The sequence below is a fragment of the Phyllobates terribilis genome, unplaced genomic scaffold (assembly GCF_046119375.1).
Source record: "Phyllobates terribilis strain yellow unplaced genomic scaffold, ASM4611937v1 Scaffold_3__8_contigs__length_932513732, whole genome shotgun sequence".
Classification (NCBI taxonomy): domain Eukaryota; kingdom Metazoa; phylum Chordata; class Amphibia; order Anura; family Dendrobatidae; genus Phyllobates; species Phyllobates terribilis.
In genome coordinates this window covers 719,574,095-719,600,838 of record NW_027362763.1, presented here as the reverse complement: position 1 = coordinate 719,600,838, position 26,744 = coordinate 719,574,095, and the positions used below count along the sequence as shown (strand labels likewise).

The 26,744-nt window shown below is 47.7% G+C and overlaps 1 protein-coding gene across 1 annotated transcript in view; it reads right to left on the bottom strand.

The window, feature by feature from the left end:
• DYNC2LI1 (dynein cytoplasmic 2 light intermediate chain 1) overlaps nt 1-24,954 on the bottom strand; it is a 53,283-nt gene extending 28,329 nt beyond the window's left edge. The window contains exons 1-7 of the mRNA XM_073673313.1: nt 24,821-24,954; nt 18,440-18,557; nt 17,329-17,363; nt 8,552-8,621; nt 5,049-5,137; nt 3,579-3,765; nt 2,692-2,760 (exon numbers count right to left, since the gene is read on the bottom strand). Of these exons, the coding sequence (XP_073529414.1) occupies nt 2,692-2,760; nt 3,579-3,765; nt 5,049-5,137; nt 8,552-8,621; nt 17,329-17,363; nt 18,440-18,557; nt 24,821-24,834 (582 nt within the window). The 5' untranslated portion in view covers nt 24,835-24,954. The remainder of the gene's footprint in view (nt 1-2,691; nt 2,761-3,578; nt 3,766-5,048; nt 5,138-8,551; nt 8,622-17,328; nt 17,364-18,439; nt 18,558-24,820) is intronic.
• Nucleotides 24,955-26,744: the final 1,790 nt, after the last annotated feature.

The window sequence follows — 26,744 nt, the reverse complement described above, 5'->3', positions numbered from 1 at the left end:
ATCTGTCACTCAAGGAGAGAGGGTAGGGAGAAGCCAACGGGGACCTGCCTGTGTGTATAGGGAAAGACCTGTCACTCAAGGGGAGAGGGTAGGGAGAAGCCAACGGGGACCCGCCTGTGTGTATAGGGAAAGACTTGTCACTCAAGGGGAGAGGGTGGGGAGAAGCTGCCAGGGACCCGCCTCTGTGTATATGGAAAAACCTGTCACTCAAGGAGAGAGGGTAGGGAGAAGCCAACGGGGACCTGCCTGTGTGTATAGGGAAAGATCTGTCACTCAAGAAGAGAGGGTAGGGAGAAGCCAACGGGACCTGCCTGTGTGTATAGGGAAAGACCTGTCACTCAAGGGGAGAGGGTAGGGAGAAGCCAACGGGGACCCGCCTGTGTGTATAGGGAAAGACCTGTCACTAAGGGGAGAGGGCAGGGAGAAGCTGCCAGGGACCCGCCTCTGTGTATATGGAAAAACCTGTCACTCAAGGGGAGAGGGTGGGGAGAAGCCAAAGGGGACCCGCCTGTGTGTATAGGGAAAGACCTGTCACTAAGGGGAGAGGGCAGGGAGAAGCCAACGGGGACCTGCCTGTGTGTATAGGGAAAGACCTGTCACTAAGGGGAGAGGGCAGGGAGAAGCCAACGGGGACCCGCGTGTGTGTATAGGGAAAGATCTGTCACTCAAGGGGAGAGGGCAGGGAGAAGCCAACGGGGACCCGCCTGTGTGTATAGGGAAAGATCTGTCACTCAAGGGGAGAGGGTAGGGAGAAGCCAACGGGGACCCGCCTGTGTGTATAGGGAAAGATCTGTCACTCAAGGGGAGAGGGTGGGGAGAGCCTGCCAGGGACCCGCCTGTGTGTATATGGAAAAACCTGTCACTCAAGGGGAGAGGGTGGGGAGAAGCCAACAGGGACCCACCTGTGTGTATAGGGAAAGACTTGTCACTCAAGGGGAGAGAGCGGGGAGAAGCCAATGGGGACCCACCTGTGTGTATAGGGAAAAACCTGCCACTAAGGGGAGAGGGCGGGGAGAAGCCAACGGGGACCTGCGTGTGTGTATAGGGAAAGGGGAGAGGGCGGGGAGAAGCCAAAGGGGACCTGCCTGTGTGTATAGGAAAAGACCTGCCACTAAGGGGAGAGGGTGGGTAGAAGCCAACGGGGACCCGCCTGTGTGTATAGGGAAAGACTTGTCACTCAAGGGGAGAGGGCGGGGAGAAGCCAACGGGGACCCGCCTGTGTGTATAGGGAAAGATCTGTTACTCAAGAAGAGAGGGTAGGGAGAAGCCAACGGGACCTGCCTGTGTGTATAGGGAAAGACCTGTCACTCAAGGGGAGAGGGTAGGGAGAAGCCAACGGGGACCCGCCTGTATGTATAGGGAAAGACCTGTCACTCAAGAGGAGAGGGCAGGGAGAAGCCAACGGGGACCCGCCTGTGTGTATAGGGAAAGACTTGTCACTCAGGGGGAGAGGGCGGGGAGAAGCCAACGGGGACCTGCCTGTGTGTATAGGGAAAGACCTGTCACTCAAGGGGAGAGGGTGGGGAGAAGCCAACGGGGACCTGCCTGTGTGTATAGGGAAAGACCTGTCACTCAAGGGGAGAGGGCGGGGAGAAGCCAACGGGGACCCGCCTGTGTGTATATGGAAAAACCTGTCACTCAAGGGGAGAGGGTGGGGAGAAGCCAACGGGGACCTGCCTGTGTGTATAGGGAAAGACCTGTCACTCAAGGGGAGAGGGTGGGGAGAAGCCAAAGGGGACCCGCCTGTGTGTATAGGGAAAGACCAGCCACTAAGGGGAGAGGGCGGGGAGAAGCCAACGGGGACCTGCCTGTGTGTATAGGGAAAGACCTGTCACTCAAGGGGAGAGGGTAGGGAGAAGCCAACGGGGACCCGCCTGTGTGTATATGGAAAAACCTGTCACTCAAGGGGAGAGGGTGGGGAGAAGCCAAAGGGGACCCGCCTGTGTGTATAGGGAAAGACCAGCCACTAAGGGGAGAGGGCGGGGAGAAGCCAACGGGGACCTGCCTGTGTGTATAGGGAAAGACCTGTCACTCAAGGGGAGAGGGTAGGGAGAAGCCAACGGGGACCCGCCTGTGTGTATAGGGAAAGACTTGTCACTCAAGGGGAGAGGGTGGGGAGAGGCTGCCAGGGACCCGCCTGTGTGTATATGGAAAAACCTGTCACTCAAGGGGAGAGGGTGGGGAGAAGCCAACAGGGACCCACCTGTGTGTATAGGGAAAGACTTGTCACTCAAGGGGAGAGAGCGGGGAGAAGCCAACGGGGACCCACCTGTGTGTATAGGGAAAAACCTGCCACTAAGGGGAGAGGGCGGGGAGAAGCCAACGGGGACCTGCGTGTGTGTATAGGGAAAGGGGAGAGGGCGGGGAGAAGCCAAAGGGGACCTGCCTGTGTGTATAGGGAAAGACCTGCCACTAAGGGGAGAGGGTGGGTAGAAGCCAATGGGGACCCGCCTGTGTGTATATGGAAAGACCTGTCACTCAAGGGGAGAGGGCGGGGAGAAGCCAATGGGGACCTGCCTGTCGCCTGTCCCTTGCAACTTGGACCCCGCAGTGTTTCAGAGTTAAACATACATGGCTGAAATCATACAGCCACAGTCTGATATGTGCTGCTGGTGGACAGGTCAGCATGTATCAGCAGCCAGGTTCCTTTTAAAAACAGACTTGCGTATTGGTAAAAATACAATTTCTTACCTGGAAAATATCATACTTGCTTCCAATAATTAATAAAGGCAATGGGAAGGGGTCAATCAATTCTCTGTCCTGTTTGGATGGGAAATAAGAAGTCTTAACACAATGAAAGATCACTAGGAAAGTAAGCGATACACTACAGCGCAACTGTGGGAACATTAACACAGGGAGTAAAATGATTACCACAAAAACATGGCAGCTTTCTTCAAGAAACAACACCATACCACCAGGGATGTGTCTGGTACTGCAGGTCAACTCCACATAAATGAATGGTGCAGAGTTGCAATACCACTCACAACCTGTGGCCTGTGGACAGATGTGGTGCTGTTTTTTGAAGAACGAACCCCTAGTTGCTACTGAACGGGTGCCCAGTGAACCACGTCTTACCTGACAGCATTCGTGGCTCTTTTTTTGATTAGCCGACCGGGCAAAATGTCATAGTTGTGCTTTGATGCACTTGTAATGTTGGGCCAGGCCGGCTAATCAATGCTGCCAGGTTAGAGGCTGCTCACAAGGCTCCTGTCTGACGGCCACAGATTATTGATGTGGCCCCTGAGATGACCGCTATGAAAAGAATTGCACCATCTTTACTAGTTTCTTGTCCATTTGTGACATATCCACAGGATACGTATATACGGCTTCCACGATGGGGCCCTGATGCATGCCACTGTCAGTGGGGAGGTGGCTGAAATTCCTGTCCATTTGTATGTGAACGCCGACCACCTCTCCATTGACAGCAGATGGCCTCCGGGCCCTGTTTTCAAGACAGATGTAAATCCCATTGCTGGGACCCCCATCTACTGTACATGTAAGGCATATCCAGTATCTATGGCACAAATGTACAAGATGAGAATATGCCTTATTATTATGGACACATTTTTGATATCTACGGGATGGTTGTTGGGAATCGCCCTCCAAATGTTCTGCGTCATTTGATTCGCCGCCTTGGAATTGGATTTCCCAATATCTGCGACAATTTTGTCCACGCGCTTCCTGGTGACTTGTAACAGGCTGTCCATTGTGTGCCACAGTTCATTAGGCTTTGACAGGTCGAGGACGAGTACTATAGAAAAAGTCCTATAAGATAACAAAAAAAGTGATATAAAAAGCAATAAAGAAATGATATAATAAAACATCTACAGACGTAATAACAAGGAGCAACATACTGAGAGTGGCTGCAGCGCCACCTACAGGCTAAGCTTCTTCACTAACAAGAAAAATATGAGCGGTAAATGCCGGCTGTATAACACAGCTAGCATCTGCCATGAGTGGGTCGAGCTCAGCTCCTGAGCCTGCTCCTTACACAGGTACACATTTTTAAGTGATGAAAATATTTTAGAAATTTGTAAAAATGTATGGGTGCCATTTTGGGGTGCATTAAGATGTTTTGATCGCTTTTTATTGCATTTTTGGGGAAAGTAAAAAGAAATAAAAAAACTTTCAGCCTTCCAATTTACTTTACAGCCTTTACCGCACGGCTTAAATAATTTCACACTTTGATATTTCAGACTTTTATGGACAAGTTGATACAAAATGTGATTATTTTTTATTACTTTATTTTTTAACTGGGAAAAGGAGGGGAAGGACGATTATTATTTCGGGGGAGGCCAATAGGCACCCGAAACGGTGTGCGCTCAGGCTTTAGCTCCACTGTCACAGATTGACAGCGGCATTTATGAGGGTCAACAGCATCGATCTGACATAGCTACGGTTGCTGCTATGAGAGGCAAATGCCGGCTGTATAACACAGCTAGAATCTGCCATGTGAGGAGCGAGCTCAGCTCCTGAGCCTGCTCCTTACACAGGTACCAGACATAGGATGTGTTTTTATGTCCTATATTGGGAAAGAATTAAAAGCATACTCTCATCTCTAAGCTCCTACCCCAGTATGTAGTAGGTGTAATAATATTAGCAAATACCTCCAATTAGAAATGTAGTATAGTTCTTCTGATTCGCCATGTCGCTTACATCATGCGCAGGGCATTGCAATAGCTTAGGTATCCATAATTATGACCACTAACAACTAACTGTCACTATGAGTGGTCGTAACCATGGATAACTAAGCTATTGCAATTTCCTGCATCCTGCATATGGGGTAAGCGACATAGTGAATCAGAAGAACTATACTACATTTCTTATTGGAGGTATTTGCTAATATTATTATTACACCTACTTCATATTGGGATAGGATATTGGAGATGGAAATACTCCTTTAAATACTAAACGGACCAACAAAAATATCTGTTTGCCCAGGGAAAGTCTTTTTTTGGCTGTTTGGTGGTAGAAAAACTGATCAAATTAAAAAAGGAGGGTCCTGCAGTGCAGTAGGGAAATAAATGGTAGAGCGTGTAACCACCTACCGGATATTCTCACTAGTAATAGGAATCTGAATTAAATCCAGCAGCGACGTCCCTCCACCAAGTTCCCACAAGTGCGCAATGTCCTTTGGCTAAAAAAAAAAAAAAAAGAAAAAAAAATATTTTATTAAGTAAAAAACAAATATTATGATTAGACCCAGCACAGAAGGACAGGGAACAGAGGAACAATTTTGGCTGTGGAAGTCATGGGGATGCCTTTTAGTAGATGACATTGACGTTGGTGTCCAAAAGAGTGCGGAGATCAAAGTCATCACCACCGACTGTATAGGCAATGGCAGAGCACAATGCATAGCAAATATAGGCTAGAAAACAGCAGAGGGTTTCATCTGGTCAGACATGATGGATGCAGAATAGTTACCCCATTTTGCCACCAATTAACCCCTTCCTGATGTAGGGTGTGGGTGTTTTGGAGAGGGCTCAGGAGCTGTGTTATACAGCCAGCACCTGCCACTAACAGTAGTGACGTTCTGATGGCGGCAGTTTAACCATCTAAGCACTTAAATGCTGCAGCCAATCACCAACAGCAGCATTTAAATGGACAGTCTGCCAGAGCACGTGTGCACCGATGCCCATCGACCTCCTCCAAAATGTGACTGCGGAGTGCTGATGAGTTATCATAGTGGCTAGGAGATTACTGAAGGCCCCCCGTCATTGCCATCTTAGTCCTACTATGGATCCCAGCCTGTGGCTTGGCTTCATAGAAGAATGAACAATTTCATTATACACTGCAGTATAGCAGTATATAGAACAAGAGACCAAACTATCACAGGTTCAAGTCCCCTAGGGGGACTAAAAAATAAAATTAAAAATAAATAAAATAATTTACAAAATATTGAACAAATAAAAAATATGTATCTAAAAGTTGAACTCACTGCCCCTTCCCCACTTCAAAAATAAATAAAAAAATAAACATATTTGGTAACGTCATGTCAGATCTATCCAAACCAAAATGCCTGAACTGCCGTTTTTCAGTCGGCGCACTTTCTCCCGTAAAATACAATAAAAAAATTATCAAAAATGTTTTATGTACCCAAAAATGGTTTCAATAAAAACGCCAGCTCACCAAGCAAAAAGCAAGCCTTCACAGCTTGACTAGACAGAAAAATAAAAAAGTTACGTTTCTCAGAGAATTGTTTTGTTTTTTTTTACAAAGTTTAGAATTTTTTTTGAACCACTAAAATCTAAAAAACAAAACTTTATAAATTTAACATCGCCGTGATGGTACTGAGGTGGAGAATCATGATGTCAGGTCACTTTTATTGTGCAGTGAACGCCGTAAAAAGAAAAACAACTAAAAAGCAATGGTGGAATTGCATTTTTTTTTCACCATTTCACCACACTTGGAATTTTCTTCCACCTTTTGCAGTACGTTATACGAGTAAGTGAATGGTGTCATTTACAACCACAACTCATCCCGCAAAGAAGAAGTCCTCGTATGGCTGTGTCGATGGAAAAATAAAAGCCAAAGCTCTTTTCAGATGGGAAGGGAAAATACAAAAGTCGCCCGAGAGGCGCAGGAGGGGGGAGGGATAAAGAATATGGACCCTTTGGGGGCTTTTTTTTTTTTTTTTTTTACTTACGTGCATGATTTTTAAGGGAAAAAGCATTTTGGCAAAAAAAAAAATCTGATTAGTAAGTGGTACTGACTGAAGAATGTGGGCTGATTAAGATACTTTACTATTACAACACTGTCAGGACTATATGAGGTCGGGTGAAATACATTTATCTTTAGGACGCAGCGTCCTATACTGATTAGTACAGAACATAAATCTTAATCTTATCTTCCCCGGGAAAAAAAAGTTATCAACGTTTCATGCTCCGAATGTCCCTGCAGCTTCATCTCTGGTGCAAGATCAGATAGTTCTTCTATCGCCTTGTGTAAACTCGGTGACACCGTCCCTTTTGCCTATATTGCTCAAAACTCATAAAACGTCCGGAATATTCATTATAAAACATACACATATTACCGCAAACAGAACATTTTATAGTGAAGCCCCAGTGCCCATCGGGAAGGGTCCAGCTCCTGACGGATCGCTTTGCAAGAAGAAATGATAACACCCTGTCCATACAATCAGCTGACCACTGAGGGCACGGATTGGCTGCAGGGTCAGGTGACTGATGGACAGAATGTCATAATTTTTGGGCCAAACGTAGACCACTTGAGCCATGGTGCTGGGTGCCGGGGGGCCTAATTGTAAATAAAATTCCTTTCTTTATAATGCCAGCCATTAGAAAAAAGTGGAAAATCCCTTTAAGATGACTATTAAAGTGACCTTCCAACCGGAGACTGAAAGTGACTATACAGTTCTCATGTGCAGTCACCCTACCTGGCGGCTTTCCTCTGTTTTCTTCCCGATGCCACCTCTACCCGTTCTTTTCCACCTGCTTCCAAGATGGCTACTGTAGAAACATGGGAAATACAGGAGTAAAGCCTGGCCTCCCTGCCTTTCTTATCCCACAGCACAAGAAAGGCAGGGAAGACATGGTTTAGACTTACCACTGTGCTCCTCATTGCTGTGGCCAAGGGAGGAAAGGAACACTGATCTGAACGGTGGAGGTATCGGCAGATAGGCAGAGGACACCATGTAGGGTGACTGTTAAAATATACTTATTTACGTATATTTTATATGGAGGACTGTTTGCCAGATGCGATTGTTCAAAGAATATATCACGAAATTCTCCTACAAAAATGCATTGATTTATTCTTGGATTGTCCATTAAAAAGAATAATTGCAGTAGTTACATAAAATAGGTGAAATAGTTACAAAGTGATTGTCCATTTGTCCATAGATTCACCCATCATTTCCTGGGATTCTGAATGGTAGGTTGCGTCTGTTTGTGTCCAGCACGTGTGTCAGGGCCTACATGTCATCTGCTTCCTTCACACGTAGATCCTCCGTCTGGTGTCGTGTGTCCAAGAGAGCCCCCACTCTGTCTCTAAGATAGGGCTATATAGGCCCCTCACAACACCTGTTCTTCTGCATATGGCACTAACTTACACTGAGCTAAGAACAGCACATGTCAGCTAATAACCCCAGCATAATGGCTGATGCAATATTATGCAATGTATGGTACAGAATTCAGAATAAAAAATAATAAATAAATAATATTTAACAGTGACCCTACATGAGAATTGCAGTCACTTTCAGTCCCAGGGAGGACGGTCGCTTTAATGGTTGGAGGCTCTTTGACAGTGTTCTCCAACTCTAGTCCTCGAGAGCCACCGACAGGTCATGTTTTCAGGATTTCCTTAGTATTGCCCAGGTAATGCCCATTCCATGACATGGGCAATACTAAGGAAATCCTGAAATCATGACCTGTCGGTGGCTCTCGAGGACTAGAGTTGGAGAACACTGCTCTATGACATCCATGTGCCCTTACAGATATATGTGGACTGGGGTGGTCCTTGGTGGAATACATTAAAAATCGTGTAATGTTCTGACCAATCCTGATGGCTCCAAAATTGGGGTGCCTGAAATACTTACAGTATTGTGTCCCTTTGCCTTCCGACCAAAGGTGTATTCTAATGCCAAAGTGGGTTTAGGAGCTTCATCCCTATGATTAAAATATACAATGATCATCCCCTTCATTGCAATTATACATTTCACAGCTGTTGCACTGGTTATAAATGTGCAAAAGAGCAAAACCCATTGAAACTGAGCGGAGGTGCAGGTGCAGAATTGGCTACACACGTGGTGAAAATTATTGGTACCCCTCGTTTAATGAAAGAAAAACCCACAATGGTCACAGAAATAACTTGAATCTGACAAAAGTAATAATAAATTAAAAATCAATGAAAATGAACAAATGAAAGTCAGACATTGCTTTTCTGCTTCCACAGAATTTAAAAAAAAATTTAACTCATGAAATAGGCCTGGACAGAAATGATGGTACCCCTGAAAATAATGTGACAAAAGGGACATGTTAAATCAAGTTGTGTCCACAAATTAGCATCACAGGTGTCTACAATCTTGTAATCAGTCAGTGGGAATGTATATAGAGCTACAGATACTCACTGTGCTGTTTGGTGACATGATGTGTACCACACGCAACATGGACCAGAGGCAGCAAAGGAAAGAGTTGTCTCAGCAGATTAGAAACAAAATTATAGACAAGCATGTTAAAGATAAAGGTTATAAGACCATCTCCAAGCAGCTTGATGTTCCTTTGACTACAGTTGCACATATTTTTCAGAAATTTAAGACCCATGGGACTGTAGCCAACCTCCCTGGATGTGGCTGCAGGAGGAAAATTGATGACAAATCAGAGACGGATAATACGAATAGTAACAAAAGAGCCCAGGACAACTTCTAAAGAGATTAAAGGTGAACTTGTTGTTTGATCCAAAGTGGACTTCATGGGAGACGACAAAGGAGAACACCATTGTTGAAAAAAAAAAACATAAAAAAGCCAGACTGGAATTTGCAACAGTACATGATGACAAGCCACAAAGCTTCTGGGAGAATGTCCTATGGACAGATGAGACAAAAATGGAAGTTCTTGGCAAGGCACATCAGCTCTATGTTCACAGACGGAAAAATGAAGCATATCAAGAAAAGAACACTGTCCCTACTGTGAAGCATGGAGGAGGCTCTGTTATGTTCTGGGGCTGCTTTGCTGCATCTGGCACAGGGTGTCTTGAATCTGTGCAAGGTACAATGAAATCTCAAGACTATCAAGGGATTCTAGAGAGAAATGTGCTGCCCAGTGTCAGAAAGCGTAGTCTCAGTCGCAGGTCATGGGTCTTACAACAGGATAACGACCCAAAACACACAGCTAAAAACACCCAAGAATGGCTAAGAGGAAAACATTGGACTATTCTGAAGTGGCCTTCTATGAGCCCTGACCTAAATCCTATTGAGCATCTTTGGAAAGAGCTGAAACATGCCGTCTGGAAAAGGCAACCTTCAAACACGAGACAACTGGAGCAGTTTGCTCATGAGGAGTCGGCCAAAATACCTGTCGAGAGGTGCAGAAGTCTCATTGACAGTTACAGGAATCGTTTGATTGCAGTGATTGCCTCAAAAGGTTGTTCAACAAAATATTAAGTTAAGAAGAACCATCATTTCTGTCCAGGCCGATTTCATGAGTTTAATTTTTTTTTAATTCTGTGGAAGCAGAAAAGCAATGTCTGACTTTCATTTGTTAATTTTCATAGATTTTTAATTTATTATTACTTTTGTCAGATTCAAGTTATTTCTGTGACCATTGTGGGTTTTTCTTTCATTAAACGAGGGGTAACAACAATTTTGACCATGTGTGTAGATGCTTAATGCTTCCTAACACCCAATACGGCCTCACTACAATAGTCATTATCGTTCTGCTGAAAATTATGTATTAACCCCTTCACGCTGAGCAATTTCCGTATTTGCGCTTTTGTTTTTTGCTTCCCTTCTCCTCAGAGCCATAACTTTTTTATTTTTCCGTCAATATGGCCATGTAGGAGCTTGATATGATTCTGTCTCACCCCTTCACTCTAAGTGCTGTGACAGAGTCACTGGTATGATATATGCGGGGAGGTATGTGTCGCACAGGTTGCTAGCCTGTGTGAACTGAAACCAATGGACTTTCTGCCAGCATGTTATATGCTAGTGGGTTAACTCACTGAAAAGGCATGATTTTAGGGGAATGACCTAGTGATGGGAGGGATGTCATTCTCCATACCTCCACCTCAGGGTGTGGCTGAGCATCGTTTAAATGTTCAGTCCTGTTTTTTTTTCTCTGAGTTGTGTTTGGAGAGGCAAGGTCTCCAGACTGGACAGCCATAGCTCAGGAGGGAGCTGAAGGCTGGACATAACCTGTGTGGGCGAACTGCACACACATATATGGACTGTGTTATAGTTTATCTTTTGTTTTGTTGTTTAGCCAAGTAAGGCAGTATTTATTTTGCTGGGGTGCAGAGCTTTATGCTGTTAATAAAGCCTGCAAAGAAAACCCGGGTTCCTGAGTCTACTTCCGGAAGTGGCCGAGCGAGTCGTCCTACCACAGTTGGTGTGAGAGTGCGTGCCAGATTCCAGGAACACGTGTACCTGCCACAGAGACAAGTGGATGTCCTGGGTATAGGCCGCCAGCCAGCCAGAGAAGTCTAGCAGCATGGAGGAGCTCATTAAGCACCTGGCCCAAAGCCAGCAGAGCATGCAGCAACTGCACTTGCAGAGCCACAGAGAGCAGCTCCAGCAGCAACGGGAGCAGCAGCAGGAGACAAATAAACTCCTGATACAGCAAATCCAGCAGCAGCAACGACAGATGGAGCTCCTAGCAGGGGAGATCCGTGGCAGGACATCCGCTCCACCCCCAGGTCCAGGTGAGGACACACACGTCCGGAAAACCGTAAGGAGAACCTTACAGAAGATGACCCCGGGGGATGACGTTGAGGCGTTCCTGACTGTTTTTGAAAGGGTGGCGGAACGGGAGAGATTACCTCAGGAGCAGTGGGCGGAGGTTCTGGCGCCATATTTGACCGGGGAGCCGCAGAAGGCCTATTATGATCTGACTTTACAAGACGCAAAGGAGTACGCAAAATTAAAAAACAAGATATTGGGACGTTCAGGAGTGACTATGTCTGTCAGAGTGCAAAGGGTCCACCACTGGGCGTATGCTGGCGACAAACCTCCACGCTCACAGATGTTCGACTTGTTACAGAGTCCAGAAGTGGCTGCAGCCAGAGTCTTCCACTCCGGCCCAGATGGTTGAGCGTGTGGTGATGGACAGGTTCATCCATTCCTTACCCAGACCGGTGCAGACCTGGGTTGCCCAGGGCGACCCTCGGAATGCGGACGACCTTGTTGGCCCGGTAGAGAGGTACCAAGTGGTCGAAAAATCCCTAGGGAAACCCGACATAATCACCTCTCCCTACTGGAGTGCCCAAAAGGGGGCGGGTTCACCACGGAAGGGGTTCAGAGCCACAACTGGGGGGCGTCCCACTTCCACTGAAGGGGCCACAAGGACTGTTGTTAAGGATTTGATCTGTTGGCGGTGTCGCAATCCGGGACACGTAGCCGCCCAGTGTCATACGTCTGCTGAGCCAATGGACTGCAGCCTAGGCAGACGATGTTCATATTATGCTTACCCAGCCTGCAGTGTGGACTGTCAACCCAGCGAGGGCTCGCAGGTGTGTGCCTTAACCGTTAAAGGAGTGATGGTCATGGGGCTGTTGGACTCTGGGAGTCTGGTAACCTTAATCAGTGCCACCCTTCCCCACCAGCTGATCCCTACCAAATCTGTGGGCGTCCGCTGTATACATGGGGACGCCAAGAACTACCCGGTGGCCAGAGTGACAGGCTGTGGCGCCCAATCCCACGAGGTCGGGGTGGTCAGGGATCTGATACATCCCGTCATTTTGGGTCGCGATTTCCCTTGTTCTGGGACTTGTGGGAGAAGGGATCCAGACTGAGTCCCGTGAAAAAAAGCCAGGACCCTAGAGAAATACCCCGGTCGACATCGGAAGTGGATGAGTTCCCACTATGTGTCCTTGTCGGCGACGAGGACGAGACTGTGTCTGAGGTGGTTGACCTCCCTGAATTAGAGGTGCCTGGAGAGAACTTTGGGTCAGCTCAGGTTCGGGACTTGACCTTGAAAGGGGCTTGGGATAATATTACGGTTTGTAATGGTGTTGCTCAAGAGCCAGGGGCGGACACCAGGTACCCACACTTTGCAGTTCAGGGGAGGCTATTATACCGGGTGACCAAACTAAAAAGTAAAGAGGTAGTGGAACAGCTGTTAGTTCCAGGTTCATACCGTCAGAGGATATTAAACATGGCACACTCACATATTCTGGGGGGGACACCTAGGGGTTGAGAAAACCCAGGAGAGAATAATAAGGAGGTTTTATTGGCCAGGATGTTATCGGGAAATCTTAAACTATTGTAGGTCCTGCCCCACCTGCCACTTCCGTAGTCCCTTAGTTCCACTACCTGTCATAGAGGTTCCCTTTGAGAGGATTGCCATGGACCTCATGGGTCCCTTAGTTAAATCGGCCCGGGGCCACCAATACATCCTGGTGGTCATGGACTATGCAACCCAGTACCCAGAAGCAGGTACCCCTAAGGAACTCGTCCAGTAAAAGTATAGCCCGAGAGCTAGTTCATATTTTTGCTCGGACAGGTCAGCCAAAAGAGATTTTGACAAACCAAGGAACCCCCTTTATGAGCAAGGTGATGAAGGAGATATGCAGAGTCCTTCAGATTGCCCAGATTCGGACCTCAGTTTATCATCTGCAGACAGACGTCTTAGTGGAACGATTCAATAAAACCTTAAAGGCGATGCTCAAGAAGGTCATTGAAAAGGATGGGCCAGACAGGGACTACCTGCTCCCATTTCTGCTTTTCTCTGTCAGAGAAGCTCCCCAAGCCTCCACTGGCTTCTCTCCATTTGAGCTCCCGTATGGACGGCATACAAGAGGTCTCCAAGACATCGCCAAGGAAACCTGGGAGGCCGAGGTCACACCCCACCGGAGCATCATCGAACATGTCGCCCAGTTACAGGAGAGAATGGCGAAGGTGATGCCCATCGTGAAGGAACATCTCCTGCAGGCGCAGGAAGCCCAGGCGAGGGTGTATAACCGGTCGGCAAGGCTGAGACAGTTCCAACCTGGGGATCGCGTCCTGGTTCTTATTCCCACCGTTGAACGTAAGTTTCTGGCCAAGAGGCAAGGCCCATATGAGGTGGTGGAGAAGCTCGGTGAAGCGAACTACAGAGTCCACCAGCCTGGCCAAAGAAAGCCACACCAGGTGTACCATGTAAACCTGCTCAAGCCATGGCGAGATCAGGAACCCGTGGGAACTCCTTGCCTGGGAGCCACTCCCAAAGGTCAGGTGGAAGATGTCACGATAGCGGAGACCCTTTCGCCAGCCCAGAAGCAGCAGTGTCGAGAACTGCTCCAGCAGAATCGGGACCTGTTCTCAGAGTTGCCAGGGCATACCCAGGTGGTAGAACATGATGTGCTAACAGAGCCGCATATAAGGGTGAACCTGAAACCATACTGGATTCCTGAAGCACGCCGGGAGGTGATCTCGGCCGAGATAAAGAGGATGTTGGACCTCGGTGTGATAGAGGAGTCAAGGAGTGGATGGTCGAGCCCCATCGTCATCGTGCCAAAACCCAACGGAGAGTGGAGGTTTTGTAATGATTACCGCCAGCTGAATGAGGTGTCCAAGTGTGACGCGAACCCGATGCCCCGCGTCTATGAACTCGTCGAGAGGCTTGGACCGGCGAGGTACATCACCACTCTGGACCTGACGAAGGGCTACTGGCAGATCCCCATGTTCCAGACGGCCAAGGAGAAGACGGCTTTCTCAACACCTGATGGGTGCTTCCAATATACTCGGATGCCGTTCGGACTACAGGCGGCCCCAGCCACCTTCCAGAGGGCTATGGATCGGATCCTAGCCCCACATAAGAAGTATGCCGCAGCCTACCTTGACGACATTGTAGTCATTAGCCCAGACTGGGAAAGTCATCTGCCTAAACTACAGGCTGTTTTGGATGCTCTAAGGAAGACGGGATTTACAAAAAATCCAAAAAAATGCGCCGTTGGAAAAGAGGAGACCAAGTACTTGGGCTATGTCGTCGGGAGAGGGGAAATAAAGCCGCAAGTTAATAAAGTGGAGGCAATCCAGACCTGGCCGAAGCCGCTCTCCAAGAAGCAAGTGAGAGCATTCCTGGGAATGGTGGGATATTACCAGCGGTTTATTCCAAATTTTGCCATGATGGCCGCGCCACTGACAGATCTCATAAAAGGCACCAGATCAACCATGGTGAAGTGGACGGAGGAAACAGAGACTGCGTTTCAACTGTTGAAGTCAGCCCTGTGTAAACAGCCGGTTCTGGTCGCACCAGACTTCAAGAAAGAGTTTGTGGTCCAGACAGACGCTTCAGAGGTTGGTCTAGGAGCCGCATTCTCTCAAGAGATAAATGGAGATGAACATCCCATTCTCTATCTGAGCCGGAAGCTTTTGTCCTGTGAGAAAAACTATGCTATAGTAGAAAAAAGAGTGTCTAGCCATAAAATGGTACTACCTACTAGGCCGAAAGTTTAAGTTGGCATCAGACCATGCCCCATTGAGATGGTTGAGGGAAAAGAGGGGTAAAAATGCCAGGGTAACTAGATGGTTCCTAGCTCTTCAGGACTTCAACTTTCACGTAGAGCATAGGCCCGGGAAGTTACATGGGAACGCTGATGCCATTTCTAGAATTCCCTGTCTGGTATCGGAAGGTGCCCAAACCCCCGGCTTTGGGCAGGGGGGGGGGGATATGTGACAGAGTCACTGGTATGATATATGAGGGGAGGTATGTGTCGCACAGATTGCTAGCCTGTGTGACCTGAAACCAATGGACTTTCTGCCAGCATGTTATATGCTGGTGGGTTAACTCACTTAAAGAGCGTGGTTTTAAGGGAATGACCTAGTGATGGGAGGGACGTCATTCCCCATACCTCATCCCCAGGGTGTGGCTGAGCATCGTTTAAATGTTCAGTCCTGTTTTTTTTTCTATGAGTTGTGTTTGGAGAGGCAAGGTCTCCAGACTGGACAGCCATAGCTCAGGAGGGAGCTGAAGGCTGGACATAACCTGTGTGGGCGAACTGCACACACATATATGGACTGTGCTATAGTTTATCTTTTGTTTTGTTGTTTAGCCAAGTAAGGCTGTACTTATTTTGCTGGAGTGCAGAGCTTTATGCTGTTAATAAAGCCTGCAAAGAAAACCCGGGTTCCTGAGTCTACTTCTGGAAGTGGCCGAGCGAGTCGTCCTACCACAGTGCCGACTACTAAGCGTCTCCCGTCTGAGTAACCTTCTGTCCTCTGCCTGTTGTCGAGTGTAATCCGCCTCTGGCAACAGAGATGATGAGACGGACGGATTACAAGGAGTGAGGACCGGTCTCTGTATTTCCGCTCTGCTGCGTACAAGCATAACAGATGGACGAGCTTTCTGTTCAGGACAGGCAAGCCATTGGAGTAAGGTAAAAGCAATGCATGCTGGGAAGTGAAGGAAAGGATGCTCCAGCACTTATAGTGACGACGGAATGCAGATGAAGAGGAAGTGTTCACTCAAAAAAAAAAGTGTATGGTAAGAAAATCAGGACAGTTCATGGACATATTAGACTGGAATCTGCTCCAAAAGCAGCTTTACCTTGAAGGTATGAGAACAGCAAGGCCAGGCTTTTTTTACAGAGTTTGTGTGAAACGACAAGTACCTTTTAACTTATTCTGCCAAAGGGCATTACTATGCACAGAGCCTTGGTTCAGAGGGGTCAATATTTCCCATATCACATGAGGACTGTTCTAGGGTCATTATATAAGAATACAGAAGTTATTAATTAACAGGGGTAAGACTGTAGGAGATAGCGACATATATCTGTAACATCCTCTCCAGATTACAAAGTATTTGATAAGTATCACAACCATCAGAAAGGCACAAGTCCATAAGTCACAGATCCGCCAACCAAAGATACAATCCACACCAATAGAATACACTGATCAGTATGGCAGGCTCGAGAACGTTGTGTAACTGCTGACACTGTCGCTCTTTCCCTTCTCTGTCGGTGGCCCTGAGCTGGACAGCTGACACTTCTCGATTTAAAGTGGTTGTCCAACCCATTTTTAAATTAAATTGTCCTCCTTGCAGCACTCTTACTTCCATCGGACAAGTGTGTAAGTGAAATCCACTCTCTTCTATGCCTTTTGAACTCCAAATAGTAAGATTTGTTTTACGAGCACTCGGGAAATCAAAACAGAACAGCTTTGTATGGTGTACTCAGGACTTCTGGTTTCTTAATGCTTATACGGGCCCTTAAGTAGTGTAACAAACAAAGTTTCCTCCGAAATATGCAGCCAAAGTGGAAGAAGTGAGAGCACAGCAACCTAATAGTGGCTGCTAACTGACTGCTGACTAACCACAGACCCAGAGGCAACATCCTTGGAACGGCACCGCCGCAGGAGGAGAGTATATGTCTTTTTATTTTACAAGGAGGACTAATTCATTTAAAAAGGGGTTGTCCCTTTAACTATCAGTCTGAATTCTGGTTGATCTGTCTAAACAAGTCAGATGTCACAGCAGTAACATTATCACAATGATGATGCATGCTTGTACACAATGATGCTGAAGGGCTGTGGAAGGGTCATCTGTTACTTTCTATTGTAAAGTCAGACCCCAGGATATCATAATGTAAGGCACTGTCCTGGAAAATACTCCTTTAAGAAGTCTCCCATCCCGTTATCCACTTTAGTTACTTTTAGCGAACAGTGAAAAAACAATTAAGGAATACCTGTCGATACAGCGCAGGATGATGCTGGTTTTCCCCTACGTCCAAAAAAACAAAAGCAAAAATAAGGTCAATGTAAAAGGCTAATAAAACTAAACAGGAAATAATTACAATATAACACAATACGTCTCAGCTTTGGGGAAGGAAAGGCTGTATATAGAGTCCTATCGGCAATGTTCCATGGTAATAAAAATGAAAATTAGCTCTCTCCCAGGAAGAAAAGGAAAAAAAAAAACTATCTTGCAAGCCACCTCCAAAAGGGACCCCTACATATATCAGGAATACCACCTCATTTTAAAAGGAAGAAGCCTGGCCATCGATTAGCTGAGCAGCTAACCACCGGCAATTGGTCGGTAAAATGTCAATGGCCAGCCTGGCAATGCATGGACGGGAAGAGTGTGCCGCGGCTGAACTCTATGAGACGCAGGCAGCTTAAAGGAGATCTATCATCTCCAAATCTGTATCAACATAAAGGCACACGCAGCGGACCTTGCATTTAGGGAGCAGTGAGACAGCTGTGTAACAGGTACGACGATTGCATCGCAATGCTCGGACTGGCCGGCGGCTCTCCTGACCCCTGCGTGCCAGCATGTATTTCTATGCAGCTGTCACACTCGTGTCAGGAGAGCAGCCAGCGAGTCCAAGCACTGCCATGCGATCGTTGTCCGTGTTATACAGCCGTCTGATTGTGCCCTTCGAAGAGCTGTACCTTCCCATTAAATTGAACCTGTAAGTTCAATTAAATTGATCATGAAAATCGCCTCAAAAAAGCCCTATAAAATTAACACAGTGCACAGCAATGTAAAAACGACATTGCTGTGCTCATGTTTCATCACATCACTTCTTTTAACCATTTCAAGGCTCGGAAACCGTAAAGCGATAAAAAGAAGTGACATAATAATAATAATAATCATTCTACACAGTATAAAGTAAGAGATGCTGGTGGTGAAGCCTCTGCAAGAACAATGGTGAAACCGCTGAATGACTGCCGGCGTTTTCCTGAAGCAGCTTCGCCTGGGATAACTTGGTGGCGGCCGCTGGCGTCTGAAAGACAAATAGCCTGAGGGGGGTCTCTGATTTCGGTGGTCTAGGATCTGCCATTATGACACCTTACCCCATTTTTGTTGCCCATGAAGAACACGGATCTGTCAGTCTCTGTGGACACTATGGACTCATCTTCGGTGTTTTCTTTCATCTGCACCTCGGCGACAGCCAGGTCCCAAAGATTATCACTGAAAGAAGAGAGAAAACAACACAGCATCATCAGAGTGATATTATACCGGCACACGTCTACCATCACCCGTATGCTCACCTCTGAGCGGTTTATGTATAGATATAATCTCCTCATAACGTTATGTACAAACATTACAGAACCTGTACTGAACTTGAATTGCAGCCTGTAGTGGCTTTTACTCCAGAGCTGTATTCAGAATTCTGCTGGCTGCTACTGGAAGCAGTCAACAATTTTGTTGCCAAGCATGCTCCACAGGCTGAATGTTTTATTTCTGTCAGTGACACAGAGATAAGTGATGGAGCAATTCATATAGGCAGAAAAATACACTCATACTGTTATCTGTTCAGAGAATGGAAATCGCTCATTGGAACCTACGGAGATGTCATTATACGTCTCCAATAATGGAAAGTATCACTGATCTGTAATACTCTATATGGCCACGTGCACACATTCAGTAATTGGAAGGTATTTGTAAGCCAAAACCAGGAGTGGGTGATAAATGTAGAAGTGGTGACGTGTTTCTATTATACTTTATCTCTGATTGTTCCAGTCCTGATTTTGGCTTACAAATACTGATGTAAAATACTGACCAAATACTGAAGGTGTGAACGTGGCCTATAGAGAAAAGTATTCGCCCATAGTCTTAATCATTGATTTCAGGTTTTTCATCTGGCCCCTCATCCCCCAGTGTATAACATCCAGCCCCTCGCCCCTCAGTGTATAACATCCAGCCCATCGCCCCCCAGTGTATAACATCCAGCCCCTCGCCCCCCAGTGTATAACATCCAGCCCCTCGCCCCCCAGTGTATAACATCCAGCCCCTCGCCCCCCAGTGTATAACATCCAGCCCCTCGCCCCCCAGTGTATAACATCCAGCCCCTCGCCCCCCAGTGTATAACATCCAGCCCCTCGCCCCCCAGTGTATAACATCCAGCCCCTCGCCCCCCAGTGTATAACATCCAGCCCCTCGCCCCCCAGTGTATAACATCCAGCCCCTCGCCCCCCAGTGTATAACATCCAGCCCCTCGCCCCCCAGTGTATAACATCCAGCCCCTCGCCCCCCAGTGTATAACATCCAGCCCCTCACCCCCAGTGTATAACATCCAGCCCCTCACCCCCAGTGTATAACATCCAGCCCTTCGCCCCCAGTGTATAACATCCAGCCCCTCGCCCCCCAGTGTATAACATCCAGCCCCTCGCCCCCCAGTGTATAACATCCAGCCCCTCGCCCCCCAGTGTATAACATCCAGCCCCTCGCCCCCCAGTGTATAACATCCAGCCCCTCGCCCCCCAGTGTATAACATCCAGCCCCTCACCCCCAGTGTATAACATCCAGCCCCTCACCCCCAGTGTATAACATCCAGCCCTTCGCCCCCAGTGTATATCATCCGGCCCCTCGCCCCCAGTGTATAACATCCGGCCCCTCGCCCCCAGTGTATAACATCCGGCCTCTCGCCCTCAGTGTATAACATCCAGCCCCTCGCCCCCAGTGTATAACATCCGGCCCCTCGCCCCCAGTGTATAACATCCGGCCCCTCGCCCCCAGTGTATAACATCCGGCCCCTCGCCCCCAGTGTATAACATCCGGCCTCTCGCCCCCTGGTGTATAACATCTAGCCCCTCGCCCCCCAGTGTATAACATCCAGCCCCTCGCCCCTCAGTGTATAACATCCAGCCCATCGCCCCCCAGTGTATAACATAAAGCCCCTCCCCCCACTAGTGTATAACATCCAGCCCCTCGCCCCCCAGTGTATAACATTCGGCCCCTCGCCCCCCCCCCAGTGTATAACATCTGTACATCTGGCCCCTCGTCCCTCCAGTGTATAAGATCCGGCCCCTCGCTCCCCCCCAGTGTATAAGATCCGGCCCCTCGCCCCCCCCCCCCCAGTGTATAAGATCCGGACCCTCTTCCCCCCAGTGTATAAGATCCGGCCCCTCGCCCCCCCAGTGTATAAGATCCGGCCCCTCTTCCCCCCAGTGTATAACATCCGGCCCCTTGCCCCCCCCAGTGTAAAAAATCCGGCCCCTCGCCCCCAGTATGTAGCATCCGGCCCCTTGCCCCCCCCAGTGTAAAAAAAACGGCCCCTCGCCCCCAGTATGTAGCATCCAGCCCATTGCCCCCAGTGTATAACATCCAACCCCTCGCCCCCCCCCCCAGCATATAACATCTGGTCCCTTGCCCCCCCGATGTATAACATCCAGCCCCTCACCCTGCCATTTGCCTTTACTAACATGTGACATAACGGCTGGTGGTGCAGAGCTCACTGATAACAGCGCAGTCCTGTAATAGGGACCACCGGTTTAACAAGTCCATTCAGGACATTTTTTCCTTCCTAAATCTTCCTCCATCACCTGTGAGTGATATTATTGAAAACTGGAAGGAACTGCAGCAACTCAGCCAGGAAGTGGAGACCCCGAAACGTTACAGAGCGGGTGGCCGAGTGCTGAGGAGCAGAGGGCAGAAAAGTCACCAGCGCTCTGCTGACTCCATAACTGCAGAATCCAGAGCTCCTCTGGTATTAACATCTGCACAAACACTGCACCCCCACCGGGAGCTTCATGGCCGAGCAGCTACATGCAGCCGTACATCACCAAGCACAATGCCGAGCATTGGATGGAGTGGTGTAAAGCCGCCCCCAATGGACTTTGGAGCAGTGGAAACGTGTTCTGTGCAGTGATGGATCACACTTCTGTATCAGGCATCTGATGGATGAGTCCTGGTTTGGTGAATTGTAGTAGAATGCAATAAAGGAGGATTCTTGCAGGATGTGCCAGAGATTAGGAAAGGTTGCCATCTGCTGGTCAGACTAAAAAAAGCAGAACCAAGTTATGCCAGAAGAGTTGGAGGGGGAAGAGATTCAGATGCTGCACCTGATCAGATGACCTCCAGGTAGGATTTCCTGGATATAAAAGTCCAGCGCACCAAGACACAGAGAGATTTGGCATCAGGCTGCAGAGTGGAGCAGACGTGTTCCAGAGGGACTGCAGATCCCAGCGCGGCAGGCCCCAGCTAGAGGCCTGCGCTGCACCAGAGTCAGACACCGCCTGAGAAGTTCTGGACTCCTCACAGAAGCGCCCTGAGCTCTGTACGTGTGGCCCAGACCTGCGCCCCACACAGAGTACGTTCCTGGGACCCGACACCGCCTGTCAAGAGCAGAGGTCTGGATCCCCTTACCCCAAGCGTGAGAGACTACCGTCGACGGGCAAGCCGAGAAGAGCTGAGAGAGGACTGCGACAGGAAAGACGTGCAAGTGAACAGAGCCGTCACTTACAACTCTCACCTACGGTACAGGGGACAGTTGGGATTAGGATCTCAAGTTGGGTGGGGGCCGTTTGGTGCATGGGAGGCTAAACAGAATCGGATAGACTTTATCTGGAAGAGACTTTGGGCCCACCGGCAAGAACCGGTGACCCCTGCTAGGGCCATACAAAGAGAACCCACGTGGTGACTCCCACGACTGGGTGCATCACACTTTTGCAAAGAACTGTACTGTTATTCACTGAAACAGTTTCTCATTGTTATTCCAATTTACTGTTCATTATTCCAGCTACCACCCCCACCCTGCATAATACTTGCTATACATATAAAGTGGTGTTTTTTACATATATACACACACACTGCTCAAAAAAATAAAGGGAACACATCAAATAACACATCCTAGATCTGAATGAATGAAATATTCTCATTGAATACTTTGTTCTGTACAAAGTTGAATGTGCTGACAACAAAATCACACAAAAATCATCAATGGAAATCAAATTTATTAAGTAATGGAGGCCTGGATTTGGAGTCACCCCCAAAATTAAAGTAGAAAAACACACTACAGGCTGATCTAACTTTGATGTAATGTCCTTAAAACAAGTCAAAATGAGGCTCAGTATTTTGTGAGGCCTCCACGTGCCTGTATGACCTCCCTACAACGCCTGGGCATGCTCCTGATGAGGTTGCAGATGGTCTCCTGTGGGATCTCCTCCCAGACCTGGACTAAAGCACCCGCCAACTCCTGGACAGTCTGTGGTGCAACGTGACGTTGGTGGATGGAGCGAGACATGATGTCCCAGATGTGCTCAATCAGATTCAGGTCTGGGGAACGGGCGGGCCAGTCCATAGCTTCAATGCCTTCATCTTGAGGGGAATTCTGACACACTCCAGCCACATGTTCGGCCCTCCAATGAAATGCCAGCCCACACGATTACTGACCCACTGCCAAATCGGTCATGCTGAAGGATGTTGCAGGCAGCAGATCACTCTCCATGGCGTCTCCAGCATCTGTCACGTCTGTCACATGTGCTCAGTGTGAACCTGCTTTCATCTGTGAAGAGCACAGGGCGCCAGTGGCAACTTTGCCAATCCTGGTGTTCTGTGGCAAATGCCAAGCGTCCTGCACGGTGTTAGGCTGTGAGCACAACCCCCATCTGTGGACATCGGGCCCTCATACCACCCTCATGGAGTCGGTTTCTAACCGTTTGTGCAGACACATGCACATTTGTGGCCTGCTGGAGGTCATTTTGCAGGGCTCTGGCAGTGCTCCTCCTGTTCCTCCTTGCACAAAGGCGGAGGTTGCGGTCCTGTTGCTTGGTTGTTGCCCTCCTACGGCCCCCTCCACGTCTCCTGGTGTACTGGCCTGTCTCCTGGTAGCGCCTCCAGTCTCTTGACACTACGCTGACAGACACAGCAAACCTTCTTGCCACAGCTCGCATTGATGTGCCATCCTGGATGAGCTGCACTACCTGAGCAACTTCTGTGGTCGTGCTGCCACGAGTGTGAAAGCACAACCATCATTCAAAAGTGACCAAAACATCAGCCAGAAAGCATTGGTACTGAGATGTGGTCTGTGGTCCCCACCTGCAGAACCACTTCTTTATTGAGGGTGTCTTGATAATTGCCAATAATTTCCATCTATTGTCTATTCCATTTGCACAACAGAATGCGAAATTGATTGTCAATCAGTGTTGCTTCCTAAGTGCACAGTTTGATTTCACAGAAGTTTGATTTACTTGGAGTTATATTCTGTTGTTTAAGTGTTCCCTTTATTTTTTTGAGCAGTGTATATATCTATCCTGGACTGTTCTGGTCTTGTGTCTGTGCGTTGCATTCCAGCATCTGCATTACAGAATGACAGGAGAGCGCTACCCCCTGACTGCATTGTGCAGCTGTACAGTTTGGTGGAGGAGGATAATGCTGCGGGACTGTTTTCTGGGGTCGGCCTTTTTCCTTCAATTCCAGTGTAGGGAAATCTTAATACTTCAGCACAAGACATTTTTAGCAATTGTAGCTTCCAACTTTGTGAGAACAGTTAAGGGAAGGACGTTTTCTGTCTGTCCAGTGCACAAGGTCCATGAATAAATAAAAAGGGGGGGGGGGTGGAAGCACATGACCAGCCACAGAGAACTGACCTCAGCCCCATTCAACACCTTGGTACTAGAAAGGAAATTGTGATCCTAGCCCTCTCCTCCATCATCAGTGTCTGTCCTCACAAATGCTCTTATTGACGAAGGAGCAAAAATTCCCTCAGACACTTCCAAAATCTTGTAGAAAACCTTCCAAGAAGAGCGGAGGCTGGAATAGCTGCAGAGGGACGGACTCCATATTAAAGCGCTTATCTGCTTTTCTGGCAAAACTGGTGTGCACGCAGTCAGGATTCACTGGTATTACCGGTGAGAGTGGGTGAGTATGTGATTTGCATACATGCGGCCATGTGCCGACTAGACGTACAATTCACTTGTATGGAGTGAGGCGGCGACAGTCTAGTTGGAATGTGTCCAGAAGTGTGAAAATCACATGCTTGCAGTCACATGACCGCCCGCTCTCACCGATGCCGGTGAATCCTGACCGTGTGTGCACCGCACGCTGTCAGGATTCACAAGTCTGCAGACACAGACTCCAGACTTTCCTCCGACCCTGGACAACCCCTTTAATACGTATGGATGTAGAATGAGGTCATAAAAGCCCCTGCGGTGTGGTGTGGAGCGGTCCTGACACTTGTGTCATCTGTCTCCATGCAAATGATCAGATCCATAATAGCAAAAATAAACAGCAAAATATTAATACATACGAATATAAAAATGAATATGGCGCGCACTATAAGTTTATTTTTCACCAAGCAAACACCCTGTAGGATGACTACAGACAAGGAGGTCGTCCTGCTGACTGCCGATACGATCGCTTCGATCAGTCGTGGCGGCAGCTCATAACCTTCCCTCTGTCCCCTTCCTCCTGTCCCCTTCCCTCTGTCCCCTTCCCCCGGCACATGCTCTTACCTGGAGCGAGGCATCACGTCTCATTAACAGAGCTCAGCGGGCTCGGAAACGCTCTCCCGTCACTATAGTAACGCTGGGCCGCTGCGCACTCTGATGACGTCACTGTCGAACTGCCTGACGGGGAGTGTAGTTTAATTTCCCAGCTTTCGCCCACAAGTCACACAGCACAGCAGTGACTTCATGGTGCGGGGCTGTAACCTCCGCTCTGTCCTCACTTCTCCGAGCTGTAGATTACACGCTGAGCTCTGGGCGTTGTGTTATTATTACATCTATAATGTAAGGCCTCGTTCAGACTTCTGCTGTTCACCTACATGTTCTGTCCATGTAGAAATCCCACTCATTATAGTCTATGGGGTTGTCAATTTGTCTGTGTTTTCTTAATGTGTGTCCGCAAAAAATGGTAGTTTTTGATGCAAGCTCCAAATTTAATTGTTGCATTCAAATCAATGGGTCCATCCGTGTTTTATCCAAGTGCTCTCCATTTTTTAGTGTGTTAGGCTATGTTCACACGTTGAGTTTTTTTCCTGCAGCCAAAACCTGCTCTCTAGGTTTTAAAAGCTGCTTACAAAAAGCAAGTTTTGCTGCGTTTTTTATGCTTTTTTTTTGCTGTGTTTTTGGCTCAGATTATTTGTGTCGTTTGTCTACAGTACTTGTTTATTAAAGTTCGTTTCATTTATAACAAAAAAACATGGTTCCATTTTTTGCGCTGCAGTTTTCAAAACAGTAAGTTTTCCAATTCAGTCTGGAAAAAAAAAAGCATGAGATTTCTGAAATCTCGTAGTGTTCGCTGGTACTGTAAAAAGAAACTTTTAGGCTATGTGCCCACGTTGCATTTATGAAGCAGAAAATTTCTGCTTCATTTCTGCAAGTCCTCTCCCGGAAAAACGCATGCGGAATTCCGCACGCGTTTATCGCGCATTTTTCGCGCGTTTATCACGCATTTTCCACATGCGGAATTGCCTTGCGTTTTTTATGCATTGGACAATGGCAATTCTGCATGCGGAAACGCAAAATTAAATTACATGCTGCGGATTTTTGAACGCAGCATAAACGCTGCAGAAAAATCCGCAACATGGGCATTGACATTGCGGAATCCCATTGGGGACCATGGGGTGCGGATATACATGCGTTTTTCAAGCGTTTACGCTGCGGAAATTCCGCAGCATATACGCTTGAAAAATGCTACGTGGGCACACAGCCTTAGTTTGCATGAAAAAAAGCTGCAAAAAAGAACCGTGTGAACAAAGCCTAAGGCTTCATTCAGACATCAGTGACTTTTCTTGTATGCAAAAAAACCCATACATTTTTATCCAAGTTTTGGATCCAATTTTCATCAGTTTTTCTCATATGCAAAAACCTAAAATATTGGATGTGTCCCTGACGTCTCTATATCAAACAGTCAATGATGGCAGATGCCATCCAGTTTTTTCACGGACCCATAGACTTGCGTTGGCGAGTTTAATCAGTGACTCAAATCAAAATCAGACATGTCTCTGTGTTTAGGTGCAGACCACTCATGTCAGTTTTTTACGTTCGTGTTCTTTGTTTTTTCATGGATGGTACGACCACTGTGACCTCCACCGATCCTGCGAACAGAGCTCTAAAATGCCCCTTTGTAATGGTGCACATGACTCTATTTTCAGTCCGAGTATAATCCGAGAAAACATCGGATCGCGCTCGGATCAATGTTATTCTATGGGGCCGTGCACATGTCCGTTTTATTATGGGGCCGATGCATGCCCAAGTATGATCGGATATTCGGATCACTTGGCCATGCAAGTCAATGAGTCCATAGAAAACATTGAACTGCACTCAGATGACATCTGAGTGCAATTTGATTTTCACAGATGACACAATGGAGAAGATGGAGACATTTTTTTTCTCCATCTTCTCCTCATCGGATCACACTCTGGTCAGAGTGTCA